The sequence below is a fragment of the Glycine max genome, chromosome 3 (genome assembly GCF_000004515.6).
Source record: "Glycine max cultivar Williams 82 chromosome 3, Glycine_max_v4.0, whole genome shotgun sequence".
In the NCBI taxonomy this organism is placed as follows: Eukaryota; Viridiplantae; Streptophyta; class Magnoliopsida; order Fabales; family Fabaceae; genus Glycine; species Glycine max.
The window spans coordinates 14,458,957-14,474,454 of record NC_016090.4 but is presented as its reverse complement, the minus strand read 5'-3'; the positions used below and the strand labels follow the sequence as shown (position 1 = coordinate 14,474,454).

At 34.3% G+C, this 15,498-nt stretch overlaps 2 protein-coding genes across 2 annotated transcripts; one reads left to right on the top strand and one right to left on the bottom strand.

Annotated features, from left to right (window-relative positions):
- Nucleotides 1–1,029: 1,029 nt before the first annotated feature.
- LOC121174556 (ATP-dependent DNA helicase pif1-like) lies at nt 1,030–2,646 on the bottom strand. The gene is made up of 3 exons (XM_041013912.1): nt 2,568–2,646; nt 2,279–2,497; nt 1,030–2,186 (listed from the first exon to the last, which is right to left on the bottom strand). Exons 1-3 carry the CDS (start codon nt 2,644–2,646, stop codon nt 1,030–1,032), a joined length of 1,455 nt encoding a protein of 484 aa, XP_040869846.1.
- Nucleotides 2,647–12,396: 9,750 nt separating this feature from the next.
- LOC100807337 (L-type lectin-domain containing receptor kinase S.4) lies at nt 12,397–14,854 on the top strand. Its single transcript, XM_003522073.5, has one exon. The coding sequence runs from the start codon at nt 12,631–12,633 to the stop codon at nt 14,788–14,790; it is 2,160 nt and encodes a 719-aa protein (XP_003522121.1). The 5' UTR covers nt 12,397–12,630; the 3' UTR covers nt 14,791–14,854.
- Nucleotides 14,855–15,498: the final 644 nt, after the last annotated feature.

The following is a 15,498-nucleotide window of genomic DNA, read 5'->3' as shown; positions in this document are numbered from 1 at the left end:
GAAATGTTTTATGACAATTAATCCGAAAATGAATTGTATTTTTTATAATATACTTTGGATTTTGAGTTTGAAACTTTGTATGGACATTCCTTGATTTGTTGGAATGCCTTGTTGTTTTTACTTTTTTTTTTCCTTTTTATCTATAGGAACAGAAGATAAATATTAAAAGATTGATAATACTCATACCATGCTTAATCAACTCAATTAGATTCTTTTAAAGGTTTAAATTCTTTTTAAGGTTTGAACTTTTTGATGGAGACTAAACATATATATGTTGAATAGTCACTTTAATTTTGAAGGACATTAGTGATATTTCAAGTTTTCTTAGACATTTAGGTATGGATTTGTACGTGTATTTCGTAAATTATTGTATGATTTGTAGTTATATAAATAAATTACCATGAAATAAACAATTTGATATTGACCATGTAATATAAATTTTCAGATAACATTTGCAACATTAAATAAATTTGTTGAAGTTGGATTGAATTCCCCGAAGTCAGTATAGGAATTTTGGAATGCAACAGCATACATTGTATATGTGTTATATGTCAAACTGAACAAAAGGAGTAAAAGCGAATATAATGTAGAATTAAATAAATTAGTTGAAGTTGCATTGAATTCCCCGAAGTGAGTATAACAATTTTGGAATGCAACAACATACATAGTGCATGTGTTATATGTCAGACTGAATAAAACAAACAAACAGAAAGGTGTAATTAATGCGACAGCATAATTGTATTGTATGATGGAAGGATACCTGTTTATAAATTGGCAAAGACTTCGTTGTAAACAACATTAGTGGTAATATTTTTTGGATTACCATCATTGTCATGTATGAGAATATGAAGTCCATCTTTGCTTTTGACCCTTGAGATTGCAACATATAGTTGGCCATGACTAAAAACTGGGTGTGGCAAATACAGTCCTATGTGGTGTAATGATTGTCCCTGAGATTTGTTTATAGTCATAGCATAAGAAACTATGAATGGAAACTGCCTCCTTATAAGTTTGAATGGCCATGAAGATTCAAAAGGAGACATTTATTCTGGGTATGTATGTCCTATTTCCTGAATTAGGCCCAGTAATTACTTCAGCCTCAATCACATTAGATCCGAGTTTGGTGATAATGAGCCTAGTTCCATTGCACAGGCCATCAGTCTGGTCGAGATTTCGTAATAGCATGATTGGAGTTCCAACCTTAAGTTTTAATTTATGATTAGGTATACCTGATGTTTGCAATGAATATAGGAATTCAGGTGGCAATAATGCAAAAGCAGGATTGAGCAATTCATCTGATTTATCAATACTATCTGCGCTGCAATACTCTTTTTCGTGATTGGGTATAAGTGATAGGACATAATCATTTATTTTGTCAACAATTTCTTTTTTAGAGGCAAGAACAACTCTTTTTTGCAAGTAATTTATGTCACTGTAGTTATCTATCAAGCTGGGATAGGTGGCTTCAACAATAGCATGGATAGGATCATCATAATTTTTTATGAGAAACTCATCTGGAATAGTGATTTCTGAAAATTCGTCATTATATTGTCCAATTTTTCCATCTCGTATGTCAAGTAGCCAGTGTGAAAATTGTTTGAGTTCTTCATTGTTGGGCTGTTCGGGAGCATTTGATAGCAATCTCATGTTTTTTGTAAGTTTAAGAATTTGGAAATGGTCCCAAATGTATGATGCATTTATAGTTGCATGGACGATGTCTGAGTGATTACCTTTTGGAACAATTGGCAAGATCTGTCGGAAATCTCCACCAAAAACCATAATTTTCCCTCCAAAAGGCAGATTGTTTTGCATGTCTTTAAGACTTTTATCTAGTGCCTCAAATGCAAATTTGTGACACATTGGAGCTTCATCCCAGACTATTAGTTTTGTAACCTTTAATAATTCAGCTAACTCACTGCCTTGATGAATATTGCATGTTGAATTTTCTGTTGCAGGGACTGGTATAGCAAATTTGGAATGTGCGGTCCGACCACCAGGCAATAGTAATGAAGCAATTCCACTTGAAGCAATTGTACAAACAATTCCACCATTGGAGCGTATACCAGATGATAAGGTTGTCCAAACAAATGTTTTGCCAGTTCCACCATATCCATAGAGAAAGTAAATTGCAGCTGATTGAGTGTTAACCACAGACATAATGGTATCGACAATAGTTTTTTGCTCATCTGTAATTATATATTCACATATTAACAAATAGTAATATATACTATTGTGATTAAGGAGTTCCTATATCAAATGTGTCATAATTTGTGAATACCTGTGAGCAATTGGTATGTCGTGTTGTATTGTTCTGCTAACATTTCTTTGTCATATGCCATTTCATTATGGATCAGATTATTATGATGTTGGTTTCGCGCATATCCTATTGGGTATGACATGGATGGAAAATCTCGCAAGCTTCTTCTGTTCGCTTGTAGCATATTCTCAATCTCAGTTAAGCATAAATGAATTGTTTCCTTTTCAGTAATGCGAATACCTGTGATTAGCAAAATAATAAGCATAATGATTATGAGTAAACAATATTTATTTAGAATATATAAAATCACCTTGTTTTCTATGATTGAATATGATATCATCTGCCATCCATTGCCATGTCTGTTGCCAAACATATTCCAGTCTGTCCATGGTGTTCATAAATAAAAGCTTGACAAATAATTTTCTTAGGTAGTGTGCAGTACCCCAATTATTAGCTTCCTGTAAAGCACTAATAAATTCTTGATCACTACCTAGGAAGCCTTTTGCAAAACATGCTTCCCTAAATGTAGGATATACCAGACCGTTGATTGTTCTAATGTCACTATAAGACTGTGCACCTTTGGCAGTGGATAGCATCATTCTAAGGTAAAACAGTTCACCAGCTGAAGGTGGGACCCATATGAGTCTGCCTATTGTATTCCCTTGTTTTATTGGTTGCCAGCATCTTTTGCGGGCGACATAAACAAATCTTGAGATATATTGATGATATGTAAGATCCCGTCCATAAGAATATATTTTGTTAGAATGCATCCAAGCTGTGAACATGGATTATTTGATTGTGTTTTTTGATAGGACTTCACCTATTTGTTGATCATCTATCCAGTAAACATGTTGTTGATTTTCAAGGTGGAAATATAGCCGCTCCACTGCCGGGGAACGCACATGCATTGGGAATGCAAAAATTTTCCAACATGCTTCTGGGGGAGATACATATCTATTGATTCAAGCAGCACACATATATTGTTGAAGATAGAATCAGATGTTGCTAAGTTTGAGTTAAACATATAACATCAAATAAATTAATTTATGTTAAATGATTTCGTTAATCAAATCAGGTGAGAATAGAAGGATACCTGCAATCAAGATATTGCTTAATTTCATCTTGATTTCCAAGAGAAGCTGTGATACAGTCAGAACCTTTGTTGATGTATTTGAACAGATATTTAATGGATGTACTTTGATTACACCATTCCACGTTTAAGTGTGTTTTATACTTTAATAAGAGTTGTGGATTGTATGGTACAACAAATCTGTTATCTAGTTCAATTCCATTTTTCATCATTGTACGACCATCATTTCTTCTCCTATAAACTGGGAATCCATCCTGGTCAACAATTGTTGCTCCATGGAATTTTTTTGGAAAACATCTAATGCACTTTCCATTGACCATACATGGTGATTTTTTATTTGCAAACCCACATGGTCCATGCATCATATGGTTGGACACAATTTCAAATAATTGTGCCTGGCTCTGTTTGTCAGGTATTTCTGTTGAAATCATTTGATCAATATCGTGTGGGTTTGGTAACTTGTTTGAAGGGTGTAGAAAAATTAAAATGTGGGCATGTGGCAGTCCTCTTTTTTGCCACTCAATTGTATAAATATCTGTAATAAACTTGCATCAGTGATATTATAAACATCAACTTAGAAAGTAGGGAAAAAGTCATAGAATTTTTTTTTACTTACATCCAATAATGTTGCCAAAGATATTGCCATGTTTTAAGTCATTCATTAATTGATTGAGTTTTATTTTGAAAACTCGTGTAATAATATCAGGGCAATTATTTGGGGTCAGATTGGATTGTGTGACCTTGCGTTGTATTTCTGGCCATGTTGGATTACATGTAATTGTTAAGAATAAGTCTGGAAATCCAAGATGTCCACAAATTGCCATACCATCAAAATACAGTTGCTCCATATATCTTTGACCACCAACAAAACTACTTGGCAGTATGATTCTTTTTCCTATGTCCCTACCAATTGTTTGAGGATGATCATTAGAGCCAGTTAAATTGATGTATTTGTCAACCCTGAGTTGTTGTTGATGCTGTCTGACATAGTTTAGTTTTTGAGACTCAATCATACAATATCCATCAACAATCCATTGCTGAAATAATCTTCTGGAATGAAGTATAGTCTGTGTTTCATCAGTTCTTGATTGTAGGCGGTAAGAAAAATATTCGCGCAATGTGACTTGTTTCCTCTTTGCAGCATGTATATTGGCATGATCTTTGTGAGGTATATTTAGTCTGTAACATCTTCTCCTTTTGGGTATAAAAGTGGATATTGCAAAGGCAAATATGCAGGATGAAGTTCATGTATTCTCTTCAGAAGTCCGGACTGTTTTTCTATTATAATATCTCTTTTATCAGCTGAGTGTTCATCACCAACAATCAAGGCAGCAACTTCAGAGGTAGTTGGTAAGTTATACAACCTTCCGTCTGTTTGTCTTTGACTAATGAGTTTCATCTTCAGGTCTGGAACTGCAACAAAATGCAATTTGTCCCTTGCCATTCGAAAGTTTTGAGCATAGTGATTGTGATGATCAAGCATGTCTTTGATTGCAATGATAATCCGTTCATCAAGCATATCATGCATCCTGTAAATAAAAAATTAGCCAGAACAGCATACACAGCTATTTGAATATATAATTTTTTACATGTGTGACATAAGTATGAATACTAACGGGTTTTGCGAAAGTCTGTTGATGATCTCATTGTCTGTATCATAAATATATAGTTGTGCAAACTTAGGTGGGTTATTAGGCATAGGGAGGAGGCTTCCAATAAGATGATGTGTTTGTCCATGTATACGGAAAGTTGGAGGTCCTTTTCCAGTGTTATAGGATTTGTCAAATTTGATACCGGGAGATGTAAAGGCAAACATTAGATTATATATTCGTATGTACTGCTGGAAATTCTTAGCTTTAGGATCCTGGTTATTGAAAAGTAAGTGATTTAATGGATGGGGTGGTTCATGCAACAGAGGTAATTGTATTTTTCCATAAGAACAACATAATGAAAACATTGGCTTGTTTGTTTGTTTGTCTTTATTTATCCTCTCATCATACCACATCATAGCCTTACAATGTGGGCATTCCCATACAGGATCTCCGATATCAATGTAAGTACCACCTATAAATAAGGTATGAATAATAATTAAATATATCAAACACATTTGAATAAATTTTATAGTTGGAAGATCAAACCTGTATTTTGGTATGTAGATGAGGCAGATAGAAAGGTCTGTTCATCATAATCATCAAGATCATCTATTGTTGGGTCATTTAATGAGTATTCTATGCATATTGATATGGTATAACACACATCAGCCGAAAATATTCGATTTATTTATTTGATCATCAAAGAAACAGAATATAAAAAAATATAAATGATGGATAAATACCTATATCAATGTTTTCCTGTGTCATATTTACATCATCATCACTAGAATTTGAGTTGTCATAGCCGACAAATTGATCATGCTGTGTAGTGTCAGTTGGTCTCTGATGTTCATCTGGATAATAAACAGCCAATTTGGCATTCTATATATAAGTTGACTGTAGAACAAAATCTGAAAAGAATGTAATAATAAATAAAATGTGTGCATGTAGATATTTGATAATAGCTTAAGAATAAAAATTACCTATGTGAATGTCTAACTGTGTTATATTGGAATAAGCATTACTGGCTTGGTATGTGGATGTAGAAGCAGTTATATTTTTTTGATTGTCATAAGATGACATCAAATTTCTCTGGATGGAAGAAACATTGATTGCATGTCTTTTTGAGCATCGTTCAGAATCATCTATAGATAAAGTCCCGTGCGATGGTGGTGTAGATTGGAAGCTTGTAGCAGAGTTATTATTATGGTTAATAGTTGGACTACATTGTGAGATACACTGCAAGTTGTCTATAACAATAGTTTCTGTAAGTATAATATAATATTAATGTGATGATATGAAGAATAATAATAATCTATAAATGAATTGCAAATTACAAATTACAAATCTGTATTAAGTATCACCATTAGTAGCTGAACGTTGTCTTTTTCCTTCTTGCAAAATAGTTTTCCCACGCTTCCTTCGTTCAGCATATATGTCCATGAGTAGTTGATTTCTGCAACAACTGCCTTATAATTGCCAAACAACAGGAAAATCAAATGTTAAAACTGAGTTAAATAAGTTGCTGTAGTAGGCTGACTTTAAAATGATACCAACATTATAGTTATTTGCATTTGCTTCACCAAGTAAAGGGATATGTATTTGCAATAGAAAAAGCAGAATAATAATACTGATTATAATAAATAATAAATTATACTGATTATATAATAATAATATTATTATTATTAATAGTAATACTAATACTAATTGAATTAAAATTTAACCATATATAAATATATAATAATACTGATTCCAGTGTAATATGCCAACATATTTGAAAGCAAAAAACAAACCCTGCCATATGCTTGAAAAAGGAACAAAACACTGTTATAAGTGTTATCCCTTGCCTGTTATATATAATTTTATATAAAAACATAAATAAATATGAATATAAGAATAAATAAATTAAACCATTAAATGACATAAGTTAAATTTTTTTGTTTCATGTTTAAAATCTTAAAATTAATTGATTGATTGTAAGAATTTAAAGTTGATTGCTCCTCATAGATGTTTAAAAGCTAATTGATAAAATACAACAGTAGTTTATTGCATGAAACCAAGTATTTTGTTCGTCATACAATCAAACTTGACTTAGTAATATGCAAATAAAGCAAACCCAATCAATTTATATGCTATGGTATCGCAATTTGAATAGTTAATTGATATAGTTGTATGTTATTCATTTAATTAATAATTGTGAAATTGTCATGGTATTCACGATGGTAAAGAGTATAACACGGATGAATACCAATGAAAAGTTAAAGTTTAATAAAAAAAAATTATCATATATCATATATATTTGATATTTGATTGTTTATACATCATTTGCTATGAAATGATGGTGGACTGCATAAAATATATTGTCATATCTACTCAGTGAGTAGATTCAATATGATCAAATTGATGTTAAACAAAACACAGAAGCTGAAGCCACAGGATTGTCAAAGTCCCAATTACTCAGCCTTGATATGTTTGTTAGTTGATAACTGATACTGTGCATGCTCATCAGAATCAAAATCAGAACTGGATTGCTGACAACTAATCCTTTTGGTTGGAGTTAAACAGGTAGAGTTTCCAGGATCGTAATCAGAAGACTGTGGCAACGGTGGCTGTGAACACATTTACCAATATATATATTAAGAACAATATCATAAGTAAATATTTGGCATGATGCAATATTGAAACAAAAGACCCACCGTGGGAACAAAAATTGGTGGTGAACTTTCTGGCTCAACAGCTATTCCTTTTCCCTTATTTGATTGTTCCTGCATGAAAAATATTAACACAGGAGAAACACCATTTATTTTTTTTAACCTTATACTGTGATAAACTTATTTAGTTATTACCTTCAACCCAAGGGTGGCTATCAATGATTGAATATGATGGAGTTCTTCACTCACATCCAACACAGATGATTGGCGTAATTGTGAACGGAACTTAAATCTGACAGCCCAAGTTTTCAACAGGATTTCATCAACGCATGTTGGAAATACCTTAATATCATCCCCAACCTAGACAGGTGAAATAAATGGTATCAATGACAAATCACAGAATCATTATTTAATCTATGGTTCAATTGTGTAGAAGATACCGCTATCAACTCATCTCGACATTCTCCAGCAGTTTTACCAAACAGCTTGATACATGTTGCATCCCAGAGAAGGAAGTTTCATTTGTCCCCATTATGCTCCATCTTAACATTTAATTTATACCTTGACATCCATAGAAATTTCAGGGAAATTTTCTAAAACAGCAAAGTGTGTAAATAAATAATCAGTACAAAAAATGATCATGGCTAACCGTGGAACTGTATCGACCACACTGGTATGGCAAGAACGGCAAGCTGAGCCACCTTTTAATGGATCAAATGTCGTTGTACAGTTAGGACAACTGTCATAACTCCATGGAGCATCAATAATGATTTCGTCAACTGTTCCAACAGTTAAGCAGTAACAATCCTGTAACACGGTGAATAATAGATGAGGAAACAAACATGTGGTAGAGGCCATATTAACAAAAGCATTGTTCAACTATTAACCTGTCTGAGATTGTTGATTTCACCTATACTGACCACTTGAGCATTCTGTAGAAATTTTTCCACCACATTACTCTGGCTAGATTGGGACTGAGAACCATCTTTATCATTGATCATCCCACCAGAATAAAATGGCACAGACAAACTGAATTGGCAACAATATAAAAAATTAGAGTTCAACCATTAAAGCGTATAAAAAATGCAAAGGAACTAAAAAGCATAAATGCTGCAGTATACCAATACAGTCAAAATGCAAATTTAATGACAAACCTTTGACGAAATTCGTGTATCTCTGTAATATCAGCGTTGACATACAATTTAGATCCAAATTTGATATTCTGCAGGCTTAGGGGATACTTGTCTGGAATAATATCCATCAATATCATCAACAACATACATATTTATTACCCAGAGTAAATCAATCTATATAATAAAGACTAACCAACACCAAACACACCTGTAGCATCCTTGATTTTACCTGAGGTCAACATAACAACCAATGGTTCCTAAAGCAGAAGGTTTTTGTCAATAGCATCATGTAGTTGAATAGCATAGTCCTCCCAAACAGTTATTAGAATGTCGTAGTTACTATGACCAAATAATCACAATCAGTATGTTAGTTGTTGCTAACCCATTCATCATATCATATATCATCATATATCATATATCATCATATAAAATAATAAGGACAAACTGCAATCGTCTGATTTGTTTAGTGTCTGAACATATATATATATATATATATATATATATATATATATGTATGTATGTAAAATTAGCATATTTGAATACCTGTTATCCCTGAGCCTGACTATCATCCTGTGAGGGGGATTAACTGTCTTAACATCGATCAGATCAACAATGACACCAACAATATCTTGTCAAACATGGTCAGGCAAGACAAATGTTAGTCTGACACAAAGATGCATATAAAATTGTTGGTAAAACAAAAAACTAAACAAACAGACCCACTAAAGTATGGCGTGGTGCGAGGCCAGAGATTATATCAGTAAAAGGAGTTATGAGATAAACATTAGAAGGAATTTTTGGACGGTGAATTTCCTTGACAGATGTAGTTTTTAGGAAATAAACCAAATATGGAGCTAGGCTGACTCTGTATTCAGATTGGTTGTCAACAATCCTCAGGTTCTGAATCAAATACGAAGAACCACACTGTAACTTGTCCCGCAATTCAGTGAAGAGTTCTTGCCAAAGAGTAGCTCCAATTTTTGAACCCTGAAACACTTAAATCATAAAATGAAGTGACATGACATAAAATACAAATTAGTAATAACAACAATCAGAAAGAACAAAACAATAACCGTTTGGTCCATCAACACCATCTCAATCGTTTGTTTACTATTTTGCTTTCGAGCTTGCCAAAGATCAGTGATACGCACAACTATTTTCCATGTTCCTTTTCTGGTGTGTAACTCAGATATCAGATTTTCTTTACGAGACATCACTACAACACAGATAATAAAGACCATTACGAATCACAAAAAGAGAGACTAATACAAAGAAAATAGGAATCACATTCAACATGAACAAATAGTTGGGACAATACCAACATTAAAAACCTTTTTGTCATTGCAAAAAACCCCGCCAAACAGAAATGCATAACTCAAAACGTGGTAAGAACAAAACAACAGCAGACATTAGCAAACCTTTTTGGTTTTGCAAACAGCAGCAAACAGGAGCAATCCGGCAAAAAAAGTTGGACGAAAATAGAAACCTGCATATAACAGAAGAAAATAGCAACACACGTCAGTAAAGCCCAACAAAAAAGTAAAGGGTAACCGGGAAAAAAAACAGCAATGAAAACGGACAGAAACACAATAACCATACACAAACCTGGAAAAAGAAAAATCAAATGACAGCTTCACGGTTGGATATAGAAGAAGTCAAACAGTACTAATCAAAATGAGAATGACAATGAGACAAAGGTTACATTTATTTTTAGTCCAAAGCAAAAATCAAAATGAGACAACATTTGTTTTCAGTCCAAAACAATATACAACCAAATACAACGAAACTAAATGACAATAAAAATGAGACGAAGCTCAAGTATATTTTTTTTTCAGTACAAAGCAAATATACACAAAAAAACCGAACTACAAAGGCAAAGCTTTAAACATGAAGGAAAATGAAGAGTCCAAAACAATACACATAAAAAACAAACACAAAGGTAAATGTTTTTGAAGACATGCATGCAAACGAGCATAAAGGCCAAAACGAACACATGCGTGCAAACCTGTTTAAAAAAAAAACAAAATAGAAACAGTTGTAGGCATCAAAACGAACATAAAGGCATAAACAGTAGCAATGTAAATCAGAATCAGGCAAAGCTCACGCATGTTCTCAGCAGTTTAGTCCAAAGGAAACTAAAAAAGCTAAACTGACAATGAACACATAACCGGAAAAAAAAAGAAGCAAATGCAACACAAACCAAAAGTTCAAAAAGCAAGCGCAAAGGAGAGAAATAGTGAACGAAGTGAGCATAGAAAATGCGAAAAGAAGAAATGGGGAAAAAAATGGAAAGCAGAAAAGGGAAGAAGCAAAAAGGGACAGGACGGACGAACACAAACAAAGAGGACGAACATAAACAAAGAGACAACACACGTGCACTGAAGTGAGCAATCAACAGGACAGGTGGCAACACACGGGAATGAGGAAAGAAGAAGCATTAAACATGGCAATGAGCAAAAGAAGGCCTACAACTGGACAGGTGTCAACAGGACAGAGAATGGACAGTGGACAGGTGTCAACAGGACAGAGAAAAAGTAGTCAAGGCCTTGTTTGTATACTTATATAGATGAGCAGTTTTTTTATGTCTAAGATCAGTATTTGTTTTTTATTTTTTATTTTCCTCAATTTTCTTTAATGGATTTCTTGATATTTTCCATATAATAAATCAAATGGCTTTAATCCAACAACTAAAAGCTATGGGTATGTGGTGTTTCTCATCCATTTTTTTTTTCTTTTTCATTTTAACCTTTGTGATTATAATGCCAAAGTTTCCTTGATATTTTTTTAGGAACTTTCTTACTTTCTTTCTTTTCTCATCCTGTAAGTTCCGAAGGACTACATGTTTGAACTACATCATTTACATTAGAAGGAAAAAAAAATAAAACAAAAAAATGCATCTTTTACTCCTATCTTACAAAAAAAATCGGATTCTTGCTAAATAAATAAACTGACGACCCATGTATACGCACGGGTTACAAGCTAGTATATATATATAAACAAAATATTGGATTGACCGACTTGGCCTGACACATCGATCCACACGTTGAAAATGGATTGATGCAGGTTTGGTCCATATTTTTTGGGCTAGAATTTTTTAAAGACAAAAAATTAATTATTATGTATTTATTTTGTCTAATAAGTATTGATAAAATTATTTTAAATTATGTTTAATGAATGCTGAAATTAATTATATTATTTTGGGGTTATTGTGAACACTTAATTTTATATTTAATGTATATGTTTTACTTTTAAAAAAAATATAAACTATAATTTAAAATTATAAGTTATATTAATAAGTTTTTATATTTTATTTAATATTTATTATATATTATTAATCCGATCAAGTATATTTTATCAGCTCTACACAACGGTAATTGACTAGTGTAATTTAAAGTAAACTCTAGTAAAAAAATTATTTTTAATAAATTTTAAAAAGAAAATATTGCTAGCATTTCATGTTACACCATCATTACTCTTTGCACATCATTCTCAATCACACAAATTGAATTTCCAACTTACGTTTTCAAACTCATTTTATTTTACCATCATCAAAACTAACACACACATCACAGGTAGATTTCCTTTCAGTTTCCAAAGGGTCACAAAGACGTGTGTCTGCTCCACTTTCATGTATCATATTCATATGCTTTTAGACCATTATTTATTCAAATGGCTTCGCCCCCCCCGACCCACCCACTTAGTTCCCAGAACTTTACTGCTGACCCATGTGGACAACTACTAGTTCCTGTCTTTGCTTCCTTCATTCCTAAATAATCTTTTATAGCCACCATCAATTCCATCTTCACCAACTCCTTCAAAAAAATGAGCAAAGTGTGACCTTTTTTAATTATTATTATTATTTTGCCACCTTTTTCCTCACAACACACATTCTATTCTGTTATTATTCATGGCAATTAACATTTTGAACCCTCAAAAGGCTCAAGCAAGCCCTTCTAATCTTTCAATTTTCGAAGTTCTTGATTTTCCACATCTTCTCATGGCCACCAACCTCAACATGCTCCTCAAGTTCCTGTCTTTGTTGGTGTTCCTTCTGATCCCAGTTTCATCTCAGCAAAACCAGCTTTTCTATGCTGGATTCAAGGGTTTGAAAAGCAACAACATGACCCTTGATGGGGTAGCAGAAATAGAGCCAAATGGGGTACTGAAACTCACAAATGATTCAAGTAAAGTGATGGGTCATGCTTTTTATCCAACCCCTTTTAGGTTCAAGAACTCTAGTGGTGGTGGTAATAAAGCTTTCTCCTTTTCTTCCTCTTTTGCTTTGGCTATTGTTCCAGAGTTTCCAAAGCTAGGAGGGCATGGCCTTGCCTTTGCAATTGCACCTACTAAGGAACTGAAGGCTCATCCAAGCCAGTATCTTGGTCTTCTTGACTCAACTGGCATAGGGAACTTCTCCAACCACCTCTTTGCTGTTGAGTTTGACACAGCCAAAGATTTTGAGTTTGGAGATATTGATGACAACCATGTTGGAATTGACATCAATAGTTTGTCCTCCATTGCTTCTGCATCTGCAGGTTACTACTCTGGAGATGAGGATTCAACCAAACAGAATGTCACCCTCCAAAGTGGGGTACCTATTCTAGCTTGGGTTGATTATGATGCTGCTCAAAGTGTGGTCCATGTCACAATTTCTGCATCTTCTACCAAACCAAAAAGGCCACTCTTGTCCTATCATGTGGATCTTTCACCAATCTTTGAGGATTTAATGTATGTTGGGTTCTCTGCATCAACAGGGATGCTTGCTAGCTCCCATTACATCTTGGGTTGGAGCTTCAAGATCAATGGGCCAGCTCTACCCCTTGATCTCTCTTCTCTCCCACAGCTTCCAGGGCCAAAGAAGAAACACACGTCTCTGATAATTGGGGTTTCAGCCTCTGTTGTTTTTCTTGTATTGTGTGCTGTCTTATTAGGCATCTACATGTACAGAAGGTACAAGAATGCTGATGTTATAGAAGCTTGGGAGCTTGAGATTGGGCCACATAGGTACTCCTACCAAGAACTCAAGAAAGCAACAAAAGGGTTCAAGGATAAAGGGCTGCTTGGACAAGGTGGGTTTGGTAGTGTTTACAAAGGAACATTGCCAAATTCCAATACCCAAGTTGCTGTTAAGAGAATTTCACATGACTCCAATCAAGGCCTTAGGGAATTTGTGTCAGAAATAGCCAGCATAGGCCGGCTTCGCCACCGGAATTTGGTTCAGCTGCTGGGGTGGTGTCGCCGCCGTGGTGACCTCCTCCTTGTGTATGACTTCATGGAAAATGGGAGTTTAGACAAGTACTTGTTTGATGAGCCAGAAATAGTCTTAAGTTGGGAGCAAAGGTTTAAGGTCATCAAGGATGTTGCTTCAGCCCTTTTGTATCTTCATGAGGGCTATGAGCAGGTGGTGATACATAGAGATGTGAAGGCTAGCAATGTGCTTCTAGATGGTGAACTCAATGGAAGATTAGGAGATTTTGGATTAGCAAGGTTGTATGAACATGGGACTAACCCAAGTACCACAAGGGTGGTTGGAACCTTGGGCTATTTGGCACCCGAGGTGCCTAGGACAGGGAAGGCAACTCCTAGCTCCGATGTTTTTGCATTTGGTGCACTTTTACTAGAGGTGGCATGTGGACTCAGACCACTTGAGCCAAAGGCAATGCCGGAAGATATGGTTTTGGTTGATTGTGTTTGGAACAAATTCAAACAAGGGAGCATACTCGATTTGGTGGACCCTAAACTAAATGGTGTTTTTAATGAAAGAGAGATGCTCATGGTGTTGAAATTAGGGCTTCTGTGTTCAAACAGTTCACCCACTGCTAGGCCTAGCATGAGACAGGTGGTGAGATTTTTAGAAGGAGAAGTTGGCGTGCCAGATGAGTTGAAAAAGCCGGGAGAGGGAGGTTACCAGGAGGGTTTTGATGAATTCTTGCACTCACTTGAATCTTCTTCATTTGATCAGATGAGCACAGGTTCATATGGTAGAACTAGAGACATGGATTCTAGTTTTCCTTCTTTAACTGATACATCTCTTTTTAGTCCCCATGGTAAAGGACAAACAATGTGATTATCTACATTTTACGTAGAGTTCTACTCAATTATGTACTTTAAGATATTTGTTTATTTTATCATCCCATGATGTCTTATAATTGTAGACAGAAAGTTCTTGATGATGAGTTATCCCAATACACGAAGTTTGTATTCTAATTCTGCCCCCCATTGGCATTCATTTTTTGGGTTCATTCATATAATGTAACCTCCCCCATCATTTTGTACAACTTTGATTCTGTATTTTGTTGTTGTGCCTAGTTGATGGAACAAGTAGCTTTCGAGTGTATTAGAGATACAAGAGATGAGTTAGCTAGTTAGTTAGTTAGAGGTTGATTAGTCTGTTAGTTAATTAGTTGCAGACCGGTTTGCTTATTAGTATGTAGATTCTCATTTGTATACACTTTTTTCTCATTCTAATAAATACAATTTCAGTTTTCTTTCAAATCATTTTCTCCTTCCATGAGCTCTGCCATGTGTCATAACAAAGGACTCTCAATTTCTCATATTTTGTATGATTGGACTTGAAAGTTGAAGTGTATCCGATCCCAGATAGAGCATATAGAAGACATTTTTTTTCCCTCTTGAACATTACTAAGGTGTTTTCTGAAGTTGTGAGAACAAAGAATCCAAACCTTAGTTGAGACAGCCTTCAATTATCTTATAAGAGCTATCTAGGAACAAATTTTATCTTGTTCTGCTCTGGTGTAACCACAAGGATTAAAGT

Coding starts and splice junctions, on each gene's coding strand:
- LOC100807337 (XM_003522073.5), top strand. CDS start 12,631: ATGGCAATTAACATTTTGAACCCTCAAAAGGCTCAAGCAAGCCCTTCT.
- LOC121174556 (XM_041013912.1), bottom strand. CDS start 2,646: ATGGACAGACTGGAATATGTTTGGCAACAGACATGGCAATGGATGGCA. Junction 2,498..2,567: donor ATTCAATCATAGAAAACAAG/GTGATTTTATAT, acceptor TGCTAATCACAG/GTATTCGCATTACTGAAAAG. Junction 2,187..2,278: donor GACATACCAATTGCTCACAG/GTATTCACAAAT, acceptor ATATAATTACAG/ATGAGCAAAAAACTATTGTC.